Source organism: Phragmites australis, chromosome 11 (assembly GCF_958298935.1).
Source record: "Phragmites australis chromosome 11, lpPhrAust1.1, whole genome shotgun sequence".
Taxonomy (NCBI): Eukaryota; Viridiplantae; Streptophyta; class Magnoliopsida; order Poales; family Poaceae; genus Phragmites; species Phragmites australis.
In genome coordinates this window covers 684,217-696,195 of record NC_084931.1, presented here as the reverse complement: position 1 = coordinate 696,195, position 11,979 = coordinate 684,217, and the positions used below count along the sequence as shown (strand labels likewise).

The following is an 11,979-nucleotide window of genomic DNA, read 5'->3' as shown; positions in this document are numbered from 1 at the left end:
TTATGGTGTAGTCTCCAAAATTGGACTGACCATTATGTACTCACAAGATATATCATTTATGCCTATAAAATCAATGTAGTGTGAAAATATTTTTAAATATAAATATAGTTGTAACATTTTTATACACTAAATTTACTTAGAATTGGACTAATTATTGATCAAAATAAACAAAGTTTGACTTTCCCAAAACAAAACACGCCTTGACTTTTTAGATGAAAGTAAGGAGTATCATTTTAATCCGGCCAGTTTGATTGTGGCCATCTGATCCCTGTATTAATACTCTAATTAATATGGATCATATATGTGGTCAATCCTCAATTGTCCAACTTGCATTGCATCATTTAACCATTTGTTGCCAACCAAGCAATATCTCGATTGCTAGAGCCTCCAATTGAGAATCCGCCTATCTGGACTCAAATCTAAGTGCTCGTAAGTGTGTGAGTATGTTTTTTAAAGGGTTCAATACTCCTTTTTCTTAAGATAAAGCTAATGAGCGTCTTCTCCCTATGGCCGAGTGTACTTTTTTTATTTAAACATTTGTTGCCAGCTATAGCATGCTCCGTTTGGTTGATACTATATGACGGTTTAGAATTTCGGTGATCGAACATTTTTTTAACTTTTACCATTAGTTTGGAGACTATCTGTATTTGTTAATGAAAATAGTAGTAGCATTAGATTTTTTTTAAAGAACTCGGCTAGAGGGAAGACGTAGGTTTCCCTAGCTGGTGAGAACGGAACTCTAGCTGGCTAGCTAGTTGGCTTCTGTCCTCACTAGCCAGTCGATCACATACCCATTAGATTTGTTTTGAGAAGTGCTCTGAAAATATCATATTATTATACTTCTCACATTTCAGTAGGAAAGGAGGTTGTCAAAGTTGTTAACTAAAATCTTTACAACTAGTCTTATACTCCATTGAGTCACAAATAAATGTCTGAATGGGTTTTGTGCAATTAACTGTTTCAAATTTTAGCTATAAATTATTTTTTATATATTGAGTTTGTATATTTAAAAATGATACAAATAGATTTATCTTGAAAAATACTTTTATAATACTATATTTTTGTTATATTTTATTAATATATTAAACCAAAAGATAATAGTAAAAGTTGTATTTTAGAGATCTGTATGTTAATATTTAAAACGACACTTATTTATAATTAAAAAGAGTATTCTTACGTACTCTATATTCTTGGACAGAAAGAAGATTTTTTATAGGGATACCAAAAAGAAGTATATATAGCCAGCAGTTTGCATGCATGGCCATGGTTCCTGAAAAGTACATGTCCCAGTGGTTTCATTTTAGAGATGCTGCATGAGATGGCAATTATGAAATTAAGACTGAGTGAATGAAGCTTCTTCCTGAAGCTAACCGTATTAAACCTCTATGCTTTTTGCTGTAGCACTGTACCTTTTGACTGTTGCCCGTTGTGGTGGCACCGCCCAGTCCATGATATCCTGAAGTACAAATCATCAAGAAACAACCCACAGATAATGTTCATCTGGTCTTCTGCGCAAGGTAGAAGAAATAATGTTCATTTTTCTTTGAACACCGCACCCAAAATGTGCATTCATCTGTGTTTTGGATGCCGACTAAAATGAATGTTCTCTGGACTATTCGATACAGTCCCTAAAACATACATTTGATCACCAAAGCACAAATATAAACTCTGCATGCAGATATAAGACTTACATGGACACATACATACAATGAGAGAGTATTTTAGTTTCATTTCACCAAATTAATTAATTATTTGTGAATATAACAATTAAAATCTCCAATGATCCTCACCATCTGTAGTTAGCTGTGAGCAGCACCAAAATGGTGCATGGTATGGTATATGCACCCTCCTCCTCATTAGGGTTATTAAGAAAACTAGAGGCTCGCGAGCTACCTTCGAATTTGGCTCGCTAAAAACTAGATTTGAAATCGATTCCTTTGAGATTTGAATTGAGCTCGAGCATAACTCAAAGCTCGCGTGCCTAAATGCGCCGAGCTCAAGTTTGCAAAGGTCGCGAGCCTCTTATTCTATTTAATAATTGATATGTTTAATTAAGAATAGAGAAGAAAATTTATTAATTATTTATACACTTATTAGAAATAGAGAAGAAAACTTATAAAATTTATCTAATAATAAGCTTACTTCAGTCCACTCGAATTGAGCTCGCGTCAAACCGAGCTTAAGTGAAACCAAACTTGAACTTATCTTTAGATTTAATTGGTAACTTAAGCTCGCTCGAGCTTAACTGAGTTTCTATCAAACTCGAGTTTATCTTTAGATTTAATTGGTAACTTAAGCTCAGCTCGAGCTTAACTGAGTTTCTATCAAACTCGAGTTTATCATGACAGACATACTCGAACTCGATTCATTAACAGGCCTGCTCCTCATGGGTCCGCCATCGGCAACCACAAAAAGAAGAAAAGCCGCCACATCACAAAAATAAGGCTACACGGAGACAGAATGGTACAGGCCCACTTTTTCTTCCTTCAATTTTTTCTTCCTCGCCTCACATCCTTCAGTCTCACTCTCAGTCTCTCAGCTTCCCTGCTTTCTCTCTCTCACACACACCTCAGCTGATTCCCAGCTCCCTCCACTATCTCAAAGAAGCCACACCAGAAGAAAACTACAAGGGGGCCGGCACAAGAGAAGGGAAAGCAGCAAAGGAAACAAGAGGCAAACCCTAGCACCGCAAGACTCGTCACTTTCTCCAGAGCGAGCCACCACATAGCTAGCATCTCTGCATCAGCACCCACCATGATCTTCCCCCCTGCCTTCCTGGATTCCTCGAGCTGGAACGATAACCAGGTAATCCGGTTTCAGTCAATTTTATTTATTTGCATCTTCCCTCCCTTTCTTTTCCAAGATTTTATTCACTCTCTTTTGAACGAGCACGAATAAAAGGAGAAAGTTGCAGCAATACTTATTTCAAACTGAAAAGAAGAGAATACCACAACTAGGGCTAGCTAAATATTCTGATCTGTTAAACTATCTTGGTATATACCAGCTCGGCCGGTTAATTTCAACCCCAAATTCAGCCGACTCATTTTTTTTTTCTTTTTTCTCGATGCATGCTTATCTGAGTTCTCTCTGATCTTTGATTCGATTCGCAGCAGCAGCAACCTCACCACCAGGTTGCGGCCAGCGGCGGCGGCGATGGCAGTCATGAGCTTCTCCAGCCATCAATCATGGAGGGAGCGCTTTCCGAAGGCGGCGGCAGCGGCGGGCTGGTGGGGCCGGCGAAGCCGATGTCGATGTCTGAGCGGGCGCGGCTCGCGAGGATCCCGCTGCCGGAGCCGGGGCTCAAGTGCCCCCGCTGCGAGTCCACCAACACCAAGTTCTGCTACTTCAACAACTACTCGCTGTCGCAGCCGCGCCACTTCTGCCGCGCCTGCCGCCGCTACTGGACGCGCGGCGGCGCGCTCCGCAACGTCCCGGTGGGCGGCGGCTACCGCCGCCACGCCAAGCGCGCCAAGCCCAAGGCTGCGGCCACGGCGACAACCTCAGGCGCAACAGCGATGGTCACCGCTGCATCGGCGCCATCTGGGTCGACGTCGTCCACTTGCACCACGTCTAACACGCCTTCCCTCCCGGCTATGCTAGGCAGCAACTTGTCCATGCTGCCACCGCTGCTCCGCCTCGCCGACTTCGACGCTATGAACCTTGGCTCGAGCTTCTCCGGGATGGGGAAGCCGTCCCTTGATGCCATGGGCGCCTACTCGGTCGGCGGTGGTCCCGCCGGGCTGGATCACTGGAGAATGCAGCAGATGCAAAGCTTCCCGTTCTTGCATGCAATGGACCAAGGGGCGCTGGCTCCAGCTCCGGCCGTGGCAATGCCGGGGATGTTCCAACTAGGTCTAGACACTGATGGCCGTGGCGGAGGTGGCGGCGAAGACGGATCAGGAGAGCTTCATGGGATGCCCGCAAAGAGGGACGGCCACCAAAGAGGCATCTATGGTGATCACCTCGCTTCTGGTTACACTTACTATTCCAACAACACAACAGGTAATCATCTCTTGTAATGAGCTTAACGGCCAGCTACAATCCTATAATTAGCTAGATAGAGTGTGTGAGATGGTATTGTGATATAGAAAATGCTAGCATTTGCAATGTTTCAAGAACTGGAGAGGATCGGAGGGGCTCTGGATGAACGAGCCGGCGTATGTTTGATCATGCACAATTATTACCCAAAGCTAGTTAATTAGCTTGCACGATCAATTGTTGTTTTCCTTCTACATTTAGGTTTATTATCGAGCATTTGGGATGAAGTAATGTGTACCACTGTTCTTCGTTTTGTTCATGAAAACTCCTATCATATGTCAATTATTCCCCCTTTCATTATATAGTTCTCTCTCCATATATGCACAACCTTGGCTTGCTGTGATCCCAAGAATGCGAGTGTGATTGATGAATTTGAGCAGTCGTGTAACTAAAAAAATAATACGATACTTAACCAAGATGAGTTTATTTCATCATAGGACAAATTAATACTAGAGAAACAAAAGGCAGAGAGTCGAAAAGAGAGCATTTTCATGCATGCATGTATCCGGTATGCATGCAATACGCATTCTGCGAATATTTAAGTTTAGATATTGGTAGCATGCAATACTACAATAATTTGTAGGCTATATATAGCTTCTCCCATTGTTGGTGGTAGCATTGTGTAATTGTAACGTGAATTCTACTGCAAAAGTGTGTAGTCAAAGATCGAGTTGAGGCCCATTCAAAAGTGTGTCTCTTTTGCTTGTTTTTTACCTTTTACTTTTTCATCTTTTTACAGTGATAGAACGTACCAAAGCGTGATGAAATCCAAGGTCTTTTGTGTTTCATCCATGAAGACCAGTTTGATCAGCTCAACAATGCATATATCTAGGTGTGTGTGTGGGAGAGAGAGAGATCATACTATAGCAGTATATATAGCTAGTCGCTGCACCCAATTGCTTCTTCTTATTGCTAAGGCTAGTAGTGTCTTTATAAGCATAGCAATAGCAAAGAAGCACATACACACACTCAGCAAATTACGTATGTATTACTCTCCAATCACCACATATATACACCATACACTATATAGGTAGGATTGCTTATGATTTATACATATATAAGGGACACGATCAAAATGAAACAAATGATGCTGATGCATAGAAAAGAATAAAGGGAGAGGAGTACTGCATGAAAAGAAAAAAAATCTTCGGTTCGTGAGGTATGTACACGTAAGGCAGCTAGCAGGCTATCAATGGGTCGATCTTAGAATGATTCGAATCTATATATGGAAGCGAGAAGGACGAGGAGAGACGAGGCCTGGTAGGTAGGTATCGTAGCTATCTGATGAAACCATGCATGCATGCAGGATTATCAGTTACATGGAAGTTTGAGAACACTGAGAAAACGAAGAAGCGCCTAGTGGAGCTGTGGAGTTGTACTATAGCGTACAGGGCTAGCTGCTTGCAACAATGCAACGGTGTTCCCAAAAGCACAAGGTAACACTGGTCCAGAAAAGTGAAGCAACGTACGAAAGAATGTGGAGCGTGGGTAGAGAGAGAGAGAGAGAGAGAGAGAGAGAGAGAGAGAGAGAGAGAGAGAGAGAGAGAGAATGTGGAGGGAGGGAGAGAGGGAGAAAGAGAGAGAAGATGCCGAATACTAGAGGTGATTGGTAATGGTCCGTGTACGTATTGGAATTGGAAGCAGGGAGGGAACAGGTAGGGAATGCTGGTCCAAGATCTTTAATTCTTGATATGCGCATGTTACTCGGAGGGAATCAGATTCTCCCAGCTTTGCTTTGCGTTGCTTTGCTTTCTCGAAGGCCTAGGGAGACCACAGTACCCGACCTGTTGCTCATATCTTAGCCCCTCCCAATCCTGTTCTCCCCTTTGGGAGAATAAAGCCACCATGCACATGCACTCATACCCCCTTCTCCTTCCTATATAGTCACTCCTATAAGTGAGCAGTGAGAAAGATCTAGAGGTAGAGAGAGAAAGAATTGTATAGTTTCTTTTTTCTTTTCTGTTCAGTTCCTTTTTTGATTATGAGGAATGATTTAACCCATGCATGCATGTAAGGCATAACCTATTCTTTATTAAGGTATCTCAGAGGTCGATCGATCGATCGATCGCGTAGCTAGGACTAGGAGTTCTGTCCATTGGCTGAAATGGCTCCTGTTGATGCATGGTCTCCGTTCGTTTATTTCGGATGTATTTATGACTACACTTTCAGCTAGCATGGCAAAGATATTTCGAACAGCTAGCGACTAAAACATAGGTGGACAAGGTGTTAGGGTGTGTTTAAAAGAGCTCCAGCTCCAGTAATCCATGAAGCTGGATCCCTCCAGTAGTCTGTGGAGCTAGAGTTAGAATTTGATTGGGAGTATGAGTGGGCCATTATATTCATACCCTAAACTAAAACAAAGTTTATAATTAAATCATCTTAGTTTAGCATAAAAACTCAATTTTCTACAAGAATCTTGTAGCAGCTGCTCTCCCAAACAGACTCTTAATTTTGTTCACCGCATGCAGCTCCATTCGCGAGGATGTCTACTCTACTCAATGTAGTTCTTCACCGCCCCTTTGCATCGCCAATTCCGTTCACTTGCCACTAAACTTTGCGAAAATCACGATACAGTTTGGTGCCTCCATCTCCAATGGCGGCACAACTCCGTCCCATGTTCTTTAATTTCTTCATGGAGTTGCCATGCGTTTCATCACCAGCGTCTCCCTTCAGGCAGCTAGCGTTCCTTGTATCGGCTGCGCTACTAGCCTGTCTTTTTAGTTGAAAGTCTGACCGTTACGACCGGTTACAAGCTAGTCTAAACTTTTTAGATTAAAGTTTGTAAATCGAAGTTAAATATTGAAGGAAAAAGTTGAAAATTAACTGAATGTGTGTGTGGTTGAGATGATGAATTAGGTCTTGGCCGGAAGGCATGCATTTTTGAGAACGGAAGATGAACTTGCATGAGAAATAGCGATGTGAGCATGTGTATGTAGCATGGATCGCTATGAATGATGGCAAGTAGCAGATGGGCTGTACAAACACAAGAACGAATAATGGTTTGAGTCCATGCAATGCGTTCCTTTTTTACTGAGGTTGGGCCGTCTGTCGGCTTAATTCCAAAACTTAGCCCACGCCGTGCATTAGAAATCATTTTTCTTTTTTCCATTAATTAAAGGATCTTTATTTTGTCTCATCAATGAAAATGAAGATCACTTTTAGATCGAGCTTCACTTTCACTGTGCCCGTTGATTCTGTAATAATAAAAATATAACTTGTGCATTACAGGGATTTACTTTAGGCCACTCCCTCCCCGTACAAATGTCTTAGAGTAATGTTTATCTTTTCTCTCACATAGTCGTTAGTGAAGAAATTATTTCTCCAATGCAAAAAAAATTGACAGCTTAAAATATGTGCCCACATCTAAGTTTTAATTAGTTCACATTTATTTGTTTGCTTAATACAACACATGAACGTGGACATTGAACCCACAATACGTTTCTTAGCTTGTCTGTTAGGTTGAATATTGTGTCTAGCTTATATCTTACGAAAACACTAGCTCACTATCTCCCTTCTTTAATTCTTTGACACATCATAAAAATTATATGTGTAATGGTCATTAATTCTTAAGATATAAACTAAGGTGGATCATTGGGTATGACAACAAAATAAATACTACTATTGCACAAGATGGTTTACCTAGATCCTTTTAATAAACTAGTAACTGCATAGTATTTCACACATGTGGAATCAATTCAGGATATAACAATTTAATGAAATAAAAGAATATAACATAAAAAAGGTATTTATATACACGAAATTCACAACATGATCATGTAATTTTATGAGAGAGAAGAATAATGAATACCTGGACAAGAGGGTGGGGGACCGTATCGTTCAAAGTTGGGTGTCCACAGTTACGATGTGAGAAGGATCAAGATGATGATTGATTTATGAGGATGTGAAAACAATTCTTACATATTACTTTGGTGTAAAGATAGCGTAATAGAGACATTCTTCATGGTAGACGGTGGGGGAGGCGACTTGCGGACGGTGACGTGCCCTCTCTAGAAAGTCGGTGATGTAGGCGAAGTGCGAGAAACGGCGCACCCTCATATCTATATATGAAAAATAAATAATAGAAGATTAAATGTATTTTTTGAATGTATGGAAAGCAAATAATGGGAAAGTGAATGTGTTTTTGGAATGATAACGAGGTTTAACTTTGCACAGCGACCGTTTGATCAACTCGAGTAGACCGTGGACAACTTATGTATTTTAGAGGAGTATAGATATAGAGATATAGATTGTCCTTACTCATAAATTTATTGCAACAAAAATAAATGCATGATATGAATTCAGGCCTAGATTGTCTTTTATTTTGATTATAGATTATAGCCCCAAAAGTAAAAGCAAAAGCAAAAGCTAACGGTTATAATATAAAAACTGATTCTTACAATCCACAAGTCAAGTTATATTATAAAATCTTAAAATCTATAATCTGATGTGAAAAAGCTTCCATAAATTCTACAGGATGACTGAATTCTCCCCGTCTGAAGCTAGAACAATCAACCCTCAAACAAGAATAATAAGATTTATTTCTAGGGACTGGCTAGCCAATTGTCGATAGATTATTGACTCATAATCTATCGGATTTTGAGCTATAGGATGGTGATCCAATGGTCCATGTACCTCGCCTTTTTTCCTATAAGCATCGGTCATCTTCCTCACGACCTCATCCTGACGTCGTTGCCCCTGATCTTGTCCCCCACTTGTGCGCTACCTCCTAGCGTGTCACTGTCCCAGACACTGGCGTGCCCCGCCACCAAGCGCCTCCACCACTAGCCCTCCCCCCCCCCCTCCAATTCCCCTCCTTCCACGGTGTCGTCAATGGATCTGACGCTCCAACGCTTCTGTCGCTACCTCAACCGGCTCCGGCGACGGCACCGCCGCCGAAGCCGCCACCTTTGCGACACCTCCCTCACTAACCTGTCGTTGATGCTCGCCCTCGTTACCACCACAGGCCAATTGGCTATCCCCCACCACCGCCTCGTCGTCCCGCCCACCATGGGCTGGTGGCCTCCCCCGAAGCTCTCTCTACAACCGGAGACCTTAAATGCTCCCCCCCCCCCACCCAAACTCCGAACTCCAACTCAAAATCCTAACTTCACCAGAGTTAATGTAGCTCATCAGAGTTTATAGAGGTTGAGAAGTCTAACACGAATCTCTTTGCTAATCCTGAGGTGAGGAATTCAACATATATTTCTATCAAGCATCATTCTTATTTCTATGCCGTGTTAGTGGACACGCTTGTTTCTTGCGAAGACTTAAGAAGAAAACATTATGTGGATGCTTCTCCTCAAAGGCACCGCCAAAAACAAAAAGAAAGGTCAATAAGAGAAAACGCGCGAATCAAATCGAGTCGAATCCAACCAGCTCCGCCCGCACCGTTTCGTTTCCCTCCTCGAAAATTCCGATCCATCCTTCTCCAGGTCACCGCCGGCTCGGTCGTCCTCGTCCTACGTGCGACCAACTCCGGAACCCATTCGTCCTGCTAAAACCGCGTCCTCTTACTCCTCTTGCCTTAATGGCTTGGGGGAATTGAGGAGGAGATCGATTCCAACAACCCCTCGCCTCCTCTCCTCGTGGAGCAAGGCAGCCTCGCGTCGGCGGCGATGTCCATCCGCAAGGCGCTGGGCGCGGTCAAGGACCAGACCACCATCAGCATCGCCAAGGTCACCGGCGCCGTCGCGCCCGACCTCGACGTCGCCATCGTCCGCGCCACGTCCCACGACGACGTGCCCGCCGACGACCGCCACGTACGCGATGTGCTCCGGCTCACCTCGGGCTCCCGCGCCCACGTCGCCGCCTGCGTCTCCTCCCTCGCGCGCCGACTCGCCCGGACCCGTGACTACGTCGTCGCCGCCAAGTGCCTCGCGCTGCTCCACCGCCTCGTCGCCGAGGGGGACCCGCACTTCCTCCACGAGGTCGTGCGCCCCGCGGCCGCGGGCCGACGAGCCGGCGAGCCCTTGATCGCGCTACTCCTGGATTTCCGCGACGAGGCGCACTCCGCGTCGTGGAGCCACTCCGCCTTCGTCCGCGCGTACGCGCTCTACCTCGACGACCGCGTCCGCTTCCTCGTCTCCCTCCTCCCCGCGCCGCGCGTCGTGCGCTTCGCCGAAGACTACGCCGCCGGCTTTGCCTCGTCACCGCCACCGCCTGCCACGACGTCGGTGCACGACATGGACCCGGAGGGGCTCCTGGGGCGTGCGCGCCAGCTGCGGCAGCTCCTCGATCGCTTCCTCGCGTGCCGCCCGTCGGGCGCCTCCAGGCACAGCCGCGTGGTTTTCGCCACGCTCTACCCCATGGTCAAGGAGAGCTTCGAGCTCTACGCCGACGTCTCCGTCGTGCTCGCCGTCCTGCTCGACCGCTTCTTCGACATGGAGTACCCCGAGTGCGTCAAGGCCTTCGAGGCCTACGTCAGCACCGCCAAACAGGTTGACGAACTCATCGCCTTCTACACCTGGTGCAACGACGTCGGCGTCGCGCGATCCTCCGACTTCCCCGAGGTGAAGCGCATCGACGAGAAGCTCCTCGAGACGCTGGAGCAGTTCATGCGGGAGCGCGGACGGGCAGCCCGCAGCTCACCGCTGCCACCACCACCCCCGGCGCAGCGGCCTGTCCATATGCAAGAGGAGGAGCCTGCGGAGTACGACATGAACAGCGTCAAGGCGCTCCCGGCGCCGGAGCGTTACAACCTTGCGCCTGCGCGATCGGCGCCGGAGAAGGCTGCGGCAGTGGCGGCCAAGACACCTGATCAGACGCCGCACAGTGATCTGGTCAACCTTAGGGAGCCTGCGGCCACAGCGGACGAGCAGGGTAACAAGCTTGCGCTCGCGCTCTTCTCCGCGCCACCGGCGCCGAACGGAGCAGCGGACAGCAGCTGGGTCGCCTTCCCATCAGACGACGCTCCGGAGGTGACCTCCGCGTGGCAGACGCCGGCCGCGGAGCCCGGGAAGGCGGACTGGGAGCTGGCGCTGGTGGAGACGGCGAGCAACCTGTCGCGGCAGAAGGCGGCGCTCGGCGGCGGGCTGGACCCGCTGCTCCTGGGCGGGATGTACGACCAGGGCGCCGTCCGGCAGCAGGTGGCCGCGCAGGCGGCGTCCGGGAGCGCGAGCAGCGTGGCATTGCCGTGGCAGGGCGCTGGCACCCCTGTGCTGGCGCTGCCGGCCCCCGACGGCACGGTGCAGACGGTCGCGTGCGACCCGTTCGCGGCGTCCCTGGCCGTGCCGCCGCCGTCGTACGTGCAGATGGCGGAGATGGAGCGGAAGCAGCAGCTGCTGGTGCAGGAGCAGCAGATGTGGGCGCAGTACCGGCAGGGCGGAATGCAGGGGCTCGCTGCCGGCCCCGGCAGCGTGTTCGCGTCGAACACCTCCGTGCCGATGGCGTACAACCGAGTCGGCGGATACTACTAGCAATACATGAGCCGGCTTAATCTTGTGTGAATAATACTCGTGAGAGATGACAATATATTACTGCTCGTCTCTCCATGGATTGTCATCGAACGGGTAAAAGTCTAAAAATAGACAACAAACGATATCATATTTGTTAAAATAGATATTATTTTAACGTATTTATAAATCCAGGATCTATATTTGTCACTCAAATATTAAAAATCGATTTCGGTAACTGAGGCACCGAAAACAATGGACTCGACCTATATTCGGTACCTGAGGTTATATGATAATCGTATTTCATAAGTACTATTATTTGATAAATTAAAATTGTATCCTCTCAACACAGTACCTTGATAAAACAAAATTATACTCCTACATTCTATTCAATCCCACTATCATTAGTTGTTACTACACTATATACAAAGAGATGATATGAAATGATACATACTTGCACATTAAATTCCTTTCTTTATTTATTTGCTCGTGCCCTAATAAAACAAAGTTTTGCTAGTGTATTCATCTCTGAAATGACACACGACAAGAC

The 11,979-nt window shown here is 46.0% G+C and overlaps 2 protein-coding genes across 4 annotated transcripts; both read left to right on the top strand.

The window, feature by feature from the left end:
• Positions 1 to 2,480: 2,480 nt before the first annotated feature.
• On the top strand, positions 2,481 to 4,295 carry LOC133883934 (dof zinc finger protein DOF3.6-like). Of its 3 annotated transcripts, none has more exons than XM_062323340.1 (2): positions 2,481 to 2,805; positions 3,117 to 4,295. In XM_062323340.1, exons 1-2 carry the CDS (start codon positions 2,755 to 2,757, stop codon positions 4,017 to 4,019), a joined length of 954 nt encoding a protein of 317 aa, XP_062179324.1. In that variant the 5' UTR covers positions 2,481 to 2,754; the 3' UTR covers positions 4,020 to 4,295. The 3 variants fall into 3 exon arrangements, with proteins under 3 accessions (XP_062179324.1, XP_062179323.1, XP_062179322.1); XM_062323339.1 differs by having other exon boundaries at positions 3,114 to 4,295; XM_062323338.1 differs by having other exon boundaries at positions 3,111 to 4,295.
• Positions 4,296 to 9,404: 5,109 nt separating this feature from the next.
• On the top strand, positions 9,405 to 11,611 carry LOC133885583 (probable clathrin assembly protein At4g32285). Its single transcript, XM_062325311.1, has one exon. The coding sequence runs from the start codon at positions 9,654 to 9,656 to the stop codon at positions 11,451 to 11,453; it is 1,800 nt and encodes a 599-aa protein (XP_062181295.1). The 5' UTR covers positions 9,405 to 9,653; the 3' UTR covers positions 11,454 to 11,611.
• The last annotated feature ends 368 nt before the right edge of the window (positions 11,612 to 11,979 follow it).